The sequence below is a fragment of the Pyxicephalus adspersus genome, chromosome 3, assembly GCF_032062135.1.
Source record: "Pyxicephalus adspersus chromosome 3, UCB_Pads_2.0, whole genome shotgun sequence".
NCBI lineage: Eukaryota > Metazoa > Chordata > Amphibia > Anura > Pyxicephalidae > Pyxicephalus > Pyxicephalus adspersus.
In genome coordinates this window covers 90,113,841-90,128,420 of record NC_092860.1, presented here as the reverse complement: position 1 = coordinate 90,128,420, position 14,580 = coordinate 90,113,841, and the positions used below count along the sequence as shown (strand labels likewise).

The following is a 14,580-nucleotide window of genomic DNA, read 5'->3' as shown; positions in this document are numbered from 1 at the left end:
AAAAAATCACCTTTATTATAGGATATAAACACTTTCCAATAATACTTAATGATATAGAATAATTATTCCAACCAATAATTATCCTGCTGCATGGACTAGTAAATTAATAATGACAATAGAAGACAGTAAGTTAAAGAAAAAAAGAAAGAGTGAAGAAGAGAAAAAAAGAAGTCGGGGAAGTTAGGGAGAGAAAAGAGGGGGGAGTGAGCCAGGCCTATACTCCAACTGGACCGTAACCTTCTAAAATAATACCGTTACACAAAAATGGGCGTACCCATTATAATTAAATGGGCGTACCCAAATCTAACATACCTGAGTAAGTTGAGATGTAAGTCTCCCATGGGGTCCAAATAATTCAATTGATTATTCAAATAATTCAAATAATTTCAATTTGTTCAGTCGGTCATACAGCCTGGCCGTAAACTGTTCTATAAGCTGTGTGTCCTTAATACAGTTAAGGAGTCATACTTATCTTTTTCAAATGCTTTGCAGCGAGCTGTTCTGTTGTGCAAGGTTTCCTTCTTCCCTTTATCCCCATTGGGAAGGTTAACACCCATTTATTTGTCCTATTGATATTGTCATTGAGTTAGAAAGTGTGGAGAAAGAGAGTTGAGAGAGTTGTCATTAGAGCAAAAATTGGGGGGATCTCCACCACTTTTTTGGTGGGGATCCCCTCCTGCATCTCCAGAACAGGAATCAAATTCTGATTTACAATTCCTTATTTTAAAAATAAACTTAGCTTTTACATACTTTTTTTTTAATACGAGTGGGATGTGTATATGTAGGATGTTTTATATCTTGTTTACAATTTTTATTTGTCATCTTTTACCCGACCTGTTTATTTTTCGGTATCTCCCCCTCCCTACTTTATTTTCTATTGTTATTTTTAAGCATCTTTTCCCCCCACTTTACTTTATTATAACCCTTTACCAGAACTGACATCTACAAATGGATATAATATTTTATATAATTTTAGCAGCAGTGTCACAACTGAACAGGCACTGGATCTGATGATCACAGCAGGCAGCGTATTACTGGGGTGAGAAACCAGAATAGTGCACTGTTGGGTTAGCACAATTTATTTAATATCAATCATGTCTCACCAACAATAATGCTTTGTCAGTATATACTGGTATATGTATACCGGACATGAGGTCATCCTAAAGAAATGTAGCATATCCTGTAAGGTTTAAGGATGATTATGGGTCAGTACTGGGCATTGTTTTGTCTATCTATCTTATTATTAAATAGTATAATCATTCAAGTCTTTGTGTTATCTCTCTTTGTACACTTCAAATTGAACCCATCAATATTTGCATAAACTGTCACAAATTATATCCGTGACATAACATGCACATAACAGTTTATTGAAAGGGTGCTGCCAGTGAACCTCAGTACATGTGCTCTGTAACCCTGAACAGAGTAACAACTAAATACCTGTCAATATAATTAGCTACAATACATAGAGACGCAAATAGGGAGGTGGCAATGGGATTGGTCAGTAAAGTTAGTGGGAATACAAGACTGGAATTAAATCTTCATGAATTCACTTTCTTTGTGGTTCTCTTCATTCAGCTGCATGACATCTCAGAACCAAAAATACATTTGTTACTCAAAGATTTCCTTCTGTCAGAATCTGTGATCACAGGTTTAAAAAGATAGCAAGTATTAAATATTACTTATCTTTCACAGACAAATGTTTCTGATGCCAATGGGGGGGGGGGGGTCCCTTCTTAGAGTCACCAGTCCAACATTTTTGCTTTAGATTTGTTTTTTTACCTTATTCAGACGTTTAATAGTCCCCAAATTCAGGAGTAAGTTCCAATACTTCAGAAAGCTATTGCGTTAGTGACATTAAAATAAAACTAAGGGATGAATAAAGAACAAACAAAAAATGTAAACTAGAATAAATTGTAGAGAAATAGTTGTCCTTATTCATTGCAGGGAAATTGCAGAATAGAACCACAGCCAGTAGTTCTACAGAGGCAAAATTTAGGCACTCTTCTCCAATCCCTTGTTGGCACCATTGGGATTAGCCGGGCTTCGGCTTTAGTACAGCATTGTGTACCCAATCCTGCATAGCATGAACTAACTTCAGCCAGTATTTTGCATCAACTATTAAATAAAAGATGATGGGACAGAAAGCTATGCATATCTGCTCCCACCCAACATGGTTAAGACAGTATAGGATTTTTTTACATTTGCTGCTCATCCATGCTTTACTAACCTATTGGTTACTAATTAAAAAAAACACTTTAAAAATACCTTTTGAGGTGAACTATGTATAATGACTTTTTGATTAATGTAAATTATGATAATTTATATTTCCCTTTCTCAAATTTCTAGTATTGGTTATGTCCCAAACATACAGCTGAAATCAATATATTGTGTGGTTCTCTAATGGATCTTTTAGACTCGTATTACCGTTGGCAGAAACACAGTAGCCAGTTCAGGGAACTGAAATTACTCTACCTAGTGGAAGCCAACAGAATTACACCCAACGGTAATCCACTATCTGGCTGGGACAACAAGTGAATAGTGCAGGACTCTGTGATAAGAGCTGGAAATTGATACCGTCATGGTGACATTTTGGACCCATGCATACAGTGCAGCTTAAGTGACAGCTTAGGTTTGCTGGAGTGCTGACAGTGCACCTATGATTGTGACACCAACAGCAGTCTAAGGCCTTGTGGAGGCTTTACAGGTAAATAACGTACCAGTTAATGCAAGGTAATAATACAACAAGCTCTGTTTAGCATTACTGAATAATTTATGTGTAAAACTAGGCACATGAGTGGTTGTGTAGGTTGCTCTCATGTACCATAAATTGACTACTCTGATTTTACTGCACACAGTAAGCTTTTTGAAATATGTATCAGAAGCTCCGGCAAGTCAGGTAGAGCCCACCTTATTTCTTGGATGGAGAACATTCAGCATTATTTAGCTCTTTATAGAGCTCAGCTATAAGGAGAGATTTGCTGAACTGAATCTATTCTCCCTTGAGAAGAGACGTTTAAGGCAGGATATGATCACCCTGTATAAATATATAAATGGTCCATATAGAGAACTCTCTTCCCTATTATTCACTTTGAGATTATTACAAAGAACAAGAGGACAATCTTTGCGTCTGGAGGAAAAGAAGTTTAAGCTCCGGATAAGGAAGGGATTCTTCACTGTGAGGTCTGTGAAAATGTGGAATCGGCTCCCTCAGGAAGTAGTTTCAGCAACTACTATAGATTGCTTTAAGAAAAAGCTGAATGTTTTTCTAGAAGCACAGAATATAACTGGGTATAAGGCTTTAAAGTAGAAATAACAGAGACCATTGATCCAGGGAACATCTGATTTCCTCATGGAATCAGGAAGGAAATTTTCCCCCTGTTGGAGCAAATTGTACCAGGGTTTTTTTGTCTTTCTCTGGACCAACTATGTCGTTTCGGTTTTATATCTGGGATATGTTGTTTTACTTAGTAGTTGAACTTGATGGACTTATGTCTTTTTTCAAACTGACTAACTGTGTAACCTGCACTCCCCTATCTTTTACTTTTTACAATAATTTTTATTCAAAGAAGAAAAACACAAGTAAACAAAATTGGTACAAATTAAAATATGGCAGTATAGTTATCATAGAACATATAGAAAAGAGATTTAAACCAGTAATATTAGAAGCATTCTCATAAATTTGTTACAAATAAGGCAAAGAAAACACAGGGATATACCAAAGGGAATTCTGGGAGTGAAGGGTAGCAACCTGATCCAGCATGAAGTAGGAAAAAAAATAAGTAGTGCAAAAATAAGGCTAGGCGAAGGAAATATTTGCATATGCACATTACAGTACAGTCCAAATAAGATGATAGATCTAAAATGTTACCACCTTGGGACAATCAAAGAAAAATACAGTCAACAAAACTACAGACGGATCATATCTAAATACAATGAAATACAGACTAGGGTACCTTCCTGTGCACAATGTCTAAACCAATTTGGGTAAAATCCTGGGAGAAATTCATCAATTCTATAAAGAGTGAGGCACCAGGGAAAAGGACTAGGATATTATAAGAACACTTTGCAGCAGCCACCCAGATATCTTCCCAGTTCGAATCCTCTAAAGAAGCATTCAACACCTGTTCCCAATTCCGGATTTAGGAGGTTTTGAGAAGAGTCTTAAAGAGGTACTGTAAGTAGGCTTGTAGCAAAGATATCATGCCCAATGCTTTTGGATCCCCATGACATTTGAAACTCTGTAAAAGAGAGTGGAAAGGAACAGTTTTTAACTAAAGAAGACACATAGTGTGCAGTTGAAGATATGTTGGGTGCATCATAGGACATAAAGTAGGATCAATGTTATCCATCTATAAGAAAGTCAATATTAGTATACCCCTTCTCTATCCTCCATCAAAGATTTAGGGATTCCATCCACAGAAGAAAAAGAGGACACCTAGGCAAGACTAAGCAAAGGCAAATGGGGCAATATTAGGCCAACAGAATATTTAACAGAGTCCCATTTGTTTAGTGAAGGTGATTGAAGAGATGGAGGGAGCCAAAGAAGAGAAGATCGAGCAAGGGATCACATTCCTCCATCCCCAAAAACATCCATAGATGGATATACTTTTGAGAATACAACAAAGCAAGAGGGCAAATCTGGGCAGCAGTGAAAAAATTAGAAACAACTGGGAACTTTAGGCTACTCTTAGGCTTGGAGCGATAAAACATATTCTGTATCACGCATGGACAGGTGAACCCCTAAAAAAAGACAGCATTTTAGCATGGAGAGAGCAAAGAATATGTTGTGGTACTACAACAGGAAGAGTTTAGAAATAATACAGCAATTACAGAAGATATGCCATTTTCATCTTGTGCAATCTCTCAAACCAAAAGATGGGGAGTAACTTTCATATCCCCAGCATCACCTCCAAATTTTTGCAAGAGAGGGGAAAATTGGCTTGATACCACTCCCCATAGGAAGCAGTCATGTGGATACCCAGATACAAAAGTTGCTTAGCCCAGGTAAAATTATAGTTACTTTGCAGTAATGCTTAAATGCTCAGAAGCAAGAAGATATCCATAGCTATAGAATTATAAAACAAAAATGAGAATACCATCAGCAAAAACAGACAGCTTATTGGACAGGCCTGCCACCCTCTAAGCCCTTTGATATCTGGAAATTGTCATTTAAACCGGGCCGAAGGTTCCAATACAAAGACAAATAGATGGGTGCATCTATGATATAAAAGTTGTCAGATTGAAAACCCAAGTACCAAACTGAAGCACATGAGTTGGAGTAGATAGTGTGCAGCCACATCAGGAAAGTATCTGTGGAATTGTAGAACATATAATCCCATGAGAGGGTATCAAAAGCTTTCCCTATATCCATCAATAAAGGAAACATTTCCTGAGAGTGAGTGCGGGCCTAATGAATCAAGGAGATTACCTTCCTGATATTATCACTAGACTGGCATTGGGGGGATAAATCCTTCCGGCCTTTTAATTCTAAGGACTCAGAATCATATAGTGCCATAAACCACAATGGTGTGCATGAGGCAGGGTGCTGTGATGTTGCCAGAAAGCTGTGTACAACACCTGCCCCCCCCCCATTACACACACCAGCCATAATATGTCTGCATTGCAACTAGCAGCACAGAAACAACAGAAATATGTCAATGGGTCTAATAAGAAACTTAATAAAAAGGAACCGTATTGTTTAAAAATATGTATATTGGAGGGATAGGGGGAACAAGCAAGGCACTATATTATCGGATTACAGTTAAGCTTTAATTAGTTATTTTATTATGTTTGTGTTGTATATCCAACTATTAGTAATCAGTTTCATTGCGTCTTTAATTATGAGTGACTTATTTATGAGTTAACTCCTCCTTGATCATTTTGTCTCCCAATATTATCTGAAGAGTGCTTGTCAGAGTAAAGTATTACTTAAAGCACTAAGCAATTAGAAGAGTCCCTTCCTCTTGACTCTTATGTTTATTAGATTTTCTGTTTTCTTTTCTGTTTTTTTTGTTTTGTTTTTATCTGATGTAATATCCCATGCAATAGTTGTCTGGTTTCTTACTTACTAATAATTACTTCTGCCACCCCCTACATTGATGCCATCACATAGGAGTCATCAGATGAACGTACAGAAAGAGGCTGATTTAACTCTCTAAAACTGTTTATTGATGAAGATATAGCAGTAATTGAATAAATAAAGTGGGAGGAACATTTCATATATACAATAAAAGAACTGAAACTGTAAAACTTTTAAAGCTGTTAGTATAAAAATATTAAAATCAAATTATAAACATTTCAGCTTTGAAATGGAGATATAGTTTATGACCAAAATAGCAGATATATGAAAAGGAAATTCTCTTTTTATATACAGGTATCTGCTTATGGTGTCTTGGTAATTGTCTCACTCTTTAGCCATTAAACAACAGGAAATGATCTGAGAGAGAAAATTAGTCCGATCATTAGGCTAGGTAAGGCTTCTAAGGCTATGTACACACGTCAGATGATTCTCGTCTGAGACGGGCCTCAGAGCTTGTCTTGGATGTAAATTTGACATTTGTACAGCAGACGTCCAGCGTTGTTTATGGATCTGTCCTTGCAGATGCATGAAGAACGGAAGAAGAACGACCGCAAGGGAAGTGCTCCCCCCCATTGAGAATGCCACTGTATGTACAGTGTTTGTTCATTCATCTTTCAGTCTTTTGACGTTGGCAACAATCATAAAAGATCGTATCCAATACCAAAAATATAACGTGTGTACACAGCCTAAGGTTAGAGTAATTTCTAGGCTGGGACAGACATAAAAAGGTGCAAAGACTGCGGCACAATTACTCACCTGTCCCCGTTCCACCACCATCCTCTCTCTCCTTTCTTTCCATATCCTGATTTTTAACTATCTTGGTTGGGATGTCAAAAGGGTGAGCAAGAGTTCATTCTTTCCTAGAACATTCCAGAGAAGCTGGGATTGCCGGGTATTCCTTGAAATAAATGCTGATCTATGCAGCGTAGCAAAATGTGGCAGCTGCAATCAGGCAGGTAAGAACAGTTATTGCAGATGGGTCATCACCTGTCACTATCTACAATAAACACGAAAACAGATATTTTACTTCTCCTTTCTTATTATTCCATTCCACTGCTAGGCTTCTGGCCAGCAATAAACATAAGTCAGCAACAGGTTAAGGCAGAGAGGAAGTTCTCCTCAATAAAAGAGCAACATTACTAGAAAACAAAAAGTTCTTTACAAAAGATTTTAAAGATTCTTTATATGTATTATATGTATATCCATCAGACAGCCAATATTGCACAAGCCTGGAGATGTCACAATCTTAAAGGAAGTTAATAAGATCATGAGTGGTGTGAGTAACGAAAAGTTAATTTTTAATACCTTCAAAAAAGTTTGGAGAGTCTGGACACCATTAATCTAAATATATCTACTTTCTAATATATCTGAAAGAATAACCCCCACACTCTGGAAGCTTTTTTCCCTTTTTTTTTCTAGGGCTTGTAAAACTTTTATGAAGATAAATCCACACACGATCCTTTTCAATATTCTTTTTAGTATCTGACATTTATAAAGGTCCTAGAGCCACATCAGCAATGCTTACATACATTTTACTCAAAATCACAGCATTAAAAATATAATGAAATTCACTGCATGAATTACTTGTAAGGGATATCTGGTGCATTTACTGTCTGCCTGGTTAATATCTGATTCATGGTCAGCCAAAGACTGCATTGTCAGGTATTTAAGGTGTCATACTAGATTTGATTCATGTGCATATTTTTAGTTTGAATATTACATCACAAACATATTCCCTAAAGAGAATAAAGAGTCCGACATATATGAGGGCCAATTAGGAGTGCCTGAGCTGAGTTGCACTAAAAGGGTAATGGTAGATGTTTCCAGATTTGTTGTTTGCACCATTTGTCAAGAAATAGCAAAGTGTGGATTGGTAAAAAGCATTTACAAATGCATATTGACTCACAAACAGAGTCATTACTGAAGTAATATATTGGGATAAAAAAGAAAGGAAATACAATGACTACATGTTTCCAAAAGGTTACTAGTGTGCAGAATGTTACTGAATTCTATGAGAGCCATTGGATAGCCTCCAATATCATAGGAAGAAGAATACACAGTACTGCATATGTGATTCTCAAATAAAATATAGGGTTCTTAACAATAAAAAGGGATATTGGGGTTGATTTACTAAAGATGGTAATTCTGTTCACATAGCACTCATCTAGGGATAGTTCTCTTACCTTACCGAGTGTGGTGAAAGGTCGTTTTGCAAAGATTACCTAAATACGTGCAAGGAAACATAAATAAAAAAAAAGAAATGTGAAATGCTTACACATGATTGGATAGCTGAAGTCATCAGATCTCTAACTTATTCAACTGATATAAATTTGTTATCCACCCTGGAAAAACATTTATATGTGTTCTGTTTTATCTTCTTCACAGTTCATGACACGGCTTATGTTTCTATGGTGCTGCACCCTTATATAATAATGATTTAAAAAAAGTATAAAGTATGCGTTACAATATCAGCAGCTATTGATTGATGATTTAATTGATATAAAACACATGGTGCTGTATTAATGAACTTTTGAAGATTTGGGCAATTTTCAAACCCTAATGAGAATGCATTGCCAATGCTGAAGTATTAAGGACAAGGAGTTGAATGTGTACAGGTTGAAGTGCATCTTCCTCTCATACCAGGGTTTCCAATTCTTGGACAGCTAAATCAGCTGACATATATATACTTAATTATCAACCTTTTTATCCAAAAAAACACAAAACCCACAATCCATTCCAATCTTATAAATCTGACAATCTTTGTAGAACTGTGAAGAAGTGGAAATGACTCTTGGCTGGCATTGTGGGTAGACTATGCATCCTCAGGAGCAGTCCTGAATAATACTTGACTTGTCCTTTAGATGCAAGTCATTTCAAACGCCCCAGGAAGCTGGCACCAAAATCCGAATTTGGATGTCTGTCACATGCTTTTATCAATATTTTTATTGTGATTATAATAAATTACTAAATAATCGATGCACCCAGGTCTGCACTTGTCCTTCATTATCTACCTGCAGTTAGTGCCTTTACAGACATTAGTAAATATGTAGAAAAGTCAGTAAGAAAGTAGTAAGAGTCTGCTTGTGGAAATGAGCTAATTATGCATTGGCGGAGGGCAGTGCACTGCAAGAAAACATATAACTACAACCAAGTGGCCCACATGTCCATTGGGGGATTTAATATTATTATTTTTAATAAACAGGATTTATAAAGTGCCAACATATTACACAGCGCTGTACATTAACCTTCCTAGCAATAACCCCGAGTGTGACTCGGGGTAGAAAAAAGATGCTGAAAGCGGTAACCCTGAGTCACATTCGGGGTAGGTAAACCTTTTGGAAGGTTAGTAAATACAGCCTTACCTGATCTGCCAGCGTCCTGCCCCATCCATCGCTGCGATCTCTGTCCTCTTCCTTCGGCCGGCTTCTGCACCTGATGAGTCCCCGGTGGAGTTCCCAGTGACCTCGGTGCGTTTGTACATTGCCAGCGGGGCGGGAAATTCAAAATCCATTTGTATTGCATTAAATACAAAATAACTTTATTGATTGCAATACATTGGATTTATATGTGTAAAAGCAGTACATTGCTTTCAAGAACATTTATTTTACAGTATAGTATAATATGAGTATAATATGTATTTAAAAAAAAAAAATTTAAAAACTTTTTTTTAAAATATTAAATTAAATATATAGATTTTTTAATTTATTCAATTTATTGTTTTTACATGATTTTGTGTTTCAATGTGGGTTGCAAATGACAGACAGATACAGTGACACAGGAGGAGGAAAGGACCCTGCCCTGAAGAGCTTACAATCTAGGGGGTGTTCTACTAGTAGAATGTGATGGCACTGTACATAAAGTACATTTACTGATGATAGATGACGTTCATTCACATGATTGTAGCACTGTAAATGATGCCAACCTTCTACCAAGATACACACAGTGCACTACATCATCCTTCTCTGGAGTCGGTTCCTCAGGTTAAACAAATATGTCAGGTATGGTTGCTGTACAGTGACATTTTAACATGTGAGATTACCTTAATATTATTATTAATAATAATATTAATATTATTAAACAGGATTTATATAGCACCAACATAATATGCAGCACTATTTTTATGTTTTCAATATAGAGCTGCAAACACCCTGGACTGGCAGTATAGATTTCTATTAGACAGAAGAGACTGGTATAAATGTTGAAGTGAAGTAGTTCAGTCTGCATTCCTGTGTGGGCTGACATATCAGTTCCCTCTATGAGTGCTGGGTGTGTCAGGTGGACAGTGAATAAGTGTGTGTATGTGTCACATGGTTCCAGCAAGCAAAGCCTAGTTTCACTTTATGACAACTTCAGTATTCTCTTCTTACTTCTGAAATTAGGTGTCAAGGATGATAAGATCTGGAATAAATAGGAACAGCCTGGCAGCCACCATCACAGAGATATAATACAGAAGCAGACCTGACATCATTTCCAGCACTCTATGGGTGAGAAGGTGCTGGACTGTGCAGAGGACTCAGTGTTACTCAGCTGGCACAGGACAAGGTAAGATCCATGTGTCATCTCATTCCTGGGAGGAATTATATTTACATACAGTGTTGCAATGTTGATTTGTAAATATATGCTGACATTGGGATTAATATGATCAGGTCACATAGGGATTAATATATGATCACATTGTATTAGTTGCTTACCTTCCAAGCTTGCATTACCCTTCCCAGTTGTGTGTACTCAGTGTAAGGAAAGGCAGGAAGTTATGGTTTCCTCAGAAATGAATTTGTGCTACTCTAAGGGGGGGGGGATAAAATATGTTTATACAGAAGAAAAGAGGAAGTTACACAAGTAATGTAAAACAGATGTGAACCCAGCAAAAAGAGTGAAGAGGATTTAGCCAGAACATGTGTTCAAACTGTTGGGAATGTCTGTATTTATGTTTTCTTTTATCCAGGTAAATAAAAACCCAGATTTGTCGGTCTGGATTAAAGTCTAACCCCAGCCCCAGCAAAAAGCTTTGCTTGCTGTTGGGATGGCCCTGGAATGCAATAATTAAAAGTTAACTTGTGTCTAAATGCAGAGTAAATCCTTCTTTTACTACCTGATCTCTTGATCCCCTGCATACTTCACTACACTAAACGACTAAGTGAGGATAACTGCTGTCATTTACCAGGAGGACACAGCAGGGTGCCTCCCGTCTGTCCTCCCCTTGAGTGTGACTTGGGGTAAGAAAAAGATGCCCCAGGTCACACTCAGAGTAGCTGAAACCGGTAAAATCAATAGTGAATTGAACGGACGGCGTTCTCTGCATCCAATGAGTCACCAGGGAGTTCCAGGGTGACGTCGGTGCATGTGGCTGTTGCGTTGCGGGGGAGTAGCGGGAATTTTAAATTATTTTGTATTGCATTCAATACAAAAAAATTGTATTGAATAGAATACAATGGATTTATGTACAATGTACTGCTTTTAGACATATAAATCCAGACACAAAAGAACCGCCTAGGAGGTTAAGGAAGGGGAGGAAGCATTGGGGGAGTCTACCCACAGGCTGTTGAGATTGGATGGATAGGGAGCATGTTGGCCAGTGAAGGAAACAGTGACAAAGTAAGGAACATGCTGTTTAAATTCTACAAAACAAGCATTTGACCAATACAGGAAGTCTTATTTGCTGAACCTGGAGTTCAGCTTTAACTCATCACTCCTATAGTGTACCTAAACCAACATTTTTTTCATTAAAGAACAGAAGGCTCTGTCAGGTGTTCATTGATGCTTGTGTTCCCCCTGGGGAGACCATTTTTCCTGTTTGAACTGGTGATTATTGCCACTAAGACTAAGAATGAGGGAAAATCCAAATTTATGAGTTGGCACTGTTACAGAAATTAGAGGGGAAATTTTCCAGTTTTTACGGTGACACTTGTCTCTCATTTTGAAGAAATTTCCTCTCACTTTCTATTATATTTCCACAATGGAGAAGTCACAGACACATGAGACACACATAGCAAAAAAAAAAACTCTTTGTATACAAGCAACCTCAAAAGGAAGTGCTGGCTGTAGATTTACTTTAGGTATAAAAATTAATGAACTAATAATCCCTGCATAAAAAATGACTGAATCATATTTTTGGTCATAATATACCTCGACTGATGTCCGTTGGCTAAACCAAGGTTGTAGGTCATGCAGAGTACATAAACAGTCACCTCTGCTGTATGCTGACGTCATATTCAAACGGTTGCTGGTTGTTATATGTATCTGAATGGATAGCTCTCATCTATAATAGTTTTCCTGTGGAAAATCGGGTGTAATGCAATTTCTGTTCCTGATATGGCAAGTTGGTGTTTTTTTTAACTTTAGTTTAAAAGTAAAACTGGTATTTAGTGCAAATGTAAATTAGTAGTAACATCCAAATCATCCAAAAGTTGTTTTAGGTTTGACTCATCAGGTGTTTACTATTGTTGTATTCTTTTTTTAGAAAATTTACCCATTCACCTTGTGTCCCAGAGAGTAAATAGAAAAAAAAAGGGAATCTCCCCAAACTGAGGGGAAATTTTACTTTTGACAGGTGATGTTAGGACTATTAATCTCATCAGAAGATTGCCATTGATCTTCTATTTGTTTTACAGCTGATGACCTTTGGATTTCCCCTCAGTTTGGCTGCAAAGACCTCTAGGCCAAACAATAAGCACGAATCTCCCCAACAGGTTCACAGGCAGAAAAACAATTTATATGCTCTCATCTATCTTTGTTCCCTTTAAGGTTTGATTATACGATTTTGGATTACCATATTTTGCCCTTGGTATTATTATTTATATGGGTATTATTATTAATGTGAATTGTTTTCTTCAAACATGATCAGCATTTTTCTCATACGGTAACATTTTTTTGGGTAAAACTGGTCAGGCATGTTGATGTATGGAATGTGGCATCTACTGTTCTTGGAAGCTGTTGCATTCCAATGAAAAGTACTCAGCAAAACTTGATATCATATAAGTCATGTTGGTTTATTTACTAGACATTCATAAATGGGGTCATTTTGGGAGTGGATACAGTATTTTGTATCATCCCATTTTATTTATATAGGAGGCAGTTTCAGATTTGCCTTTAACTACCTTAAAATATATCTAAAGCCATATATTGATTTTGTGGAGTAAAATAGTTAGAACCCTTGTTAGTATCTTTGTTGTCTGTGTCCTATTGGGGAATTTTTACTTACTTCCTATATTGGAGGCACAACAGAAAGTTAAAGGAAACCTCTCCAAAGTGAGCAAGAATCCCTCTTTAAACAACTGTGACATTTGGCCCTGTTGTTGATTATAATCGCATACATTTTTGTTTGATCATTTTTTTTCTATATACTGAATGAAAAAAATGTTTCTGCCACATATATTGCAACTTCATACAAAATTTCATAGCCTGTTCAGCTGCTTCCTTTTCAATCTGACCTCAGGAAAATATTATAAAGTTTAATAAATCCTATCCATACATGGTTCCTTTTTTAGAATTAGATTGTGGCCATGGAATGGGGGATGTAATGTAAGAGAGTATGCAGCAGATCATTTAGTACAAACACTCCTTGAGTTGCCTTGAGCCTCAAAGTTGTTTATCTGTGGAGTGTAGGACCTCTGACGTGAGGAAGCAAAGCACTGCCTCTACCAAGATGGTATCATTCATACAGAGATGTAGTGCAGAAAAAGGATGGTAAACTAGTAACTTAGAAAGGGTTAGCTGCAAGGAGCCCACCCACAATACTGGTGGCTGCCATGGCTTCCACAGTTCAGGTTTATTTCAGGATCAAGGACAGAGGAGCATTAATATTGGGGGCAAACTGGAACCACTGAGATCTTTTAGCATAAGTTTAAAAAACACTCAAAACAATATTAACGCCAATTGGGGAGACACCAATTGCATTGGGGGAAAAGGAGCAAAAGGTGCAAAGGAGGGATACATTGATGATAGCTCAGAAAGTACAAAAAGATAGATGTTGAATACATTGGCCGAGAGCAGAGAAAAAAAGAAGGGAATAAAACCGATACTTGGGGGAAGGTGGGGGGCAGTTTGTAGAAGGGAAGGACTTTGATAACACTAGACAGCAGGTAATGCAAAAGATGTAGATACTAATGACACTAGGGAATAGTGTCATCAGTGTCATGAGGAGGGATATGAAAAAGAAAATTCTGATGTCATTAAAGAAAAGGAGGGGAAGGTGCTGAAATCAACGATGCTACTTCTATTAAGAGGAAAAGGAGAAGAGAGTACAAAAGAGGTGGAAACTAATACATTTAGAATTAAATAACATTATGGGAATTATAAAAATAGAGGGGAAACTGAAAGGCTGATGAAAGAACTCAAGAGAGAGTATATTGAGCGGAGTTTAAGAATTGTGAGCGAAGGGGTCACAGCAACGGAGAATGCAATACTGAGAATAAGTGGAATTGTGGGAATCACATAAACACTTAATGAACATGTAAAAAAAACTTCTATTAATACTGGCAAGAAACATAAATTGCACTTCT

At 37.1% G+C, this 14,580-nt stretch overlaps 2 protein-coding genes across 4 annotated transcripts in view; one reads left to right on the top strand and one right to left on the bottom strand.

Moving 5' to 3' along the window:
* NFKB1 (nuclear factor kappa B subunit 1) overlaps nucleotides 1-10,788 on the bottom strand; it is a 142,669-nt gene extending 131,881 nt beyond the window's left edge. The window contains exons 1-2 of the mRNA XM_072405636.1: nucleotides 10,771-10,788; nucleotides 8,263-8,301 (exon numbers count right to left, since the gene is read on the bottom strand). The gene's annotated coding sequence lies outside the window, so the exon portion shown is untranslated. The remainder of the gene's footprint in view (nucleotides 1-8,262; nucleotides 8,302-10,770) is intronic.
* LOC140326759 (NACHT, LRR and PYD domains-containing protein 3-like) overlaps nucleotides 10,009-14,580 on the top strand; it is a 43,987-nt gene continuing 39,415 nt past the window's right edge. For 2 of the 3 annotated variants that reach the window (XM_072405641.1, XM_072405640.1), the window contains exon 1: nucleotides 10,009-10,621. In XM_072405641.1, the coding sequence (XP_072261742.1) occupies nucleotides 10,560-10,621 (62 nt within the window). In that variant the 5' untranslated portion in view covers nucleotides 10,009-10,559. The remainder of the gene's footprint in view (nucleotides 10,622-14,580) is intronic. The other variant, XM_072405639.1, reaches the window with a different exon arrangement.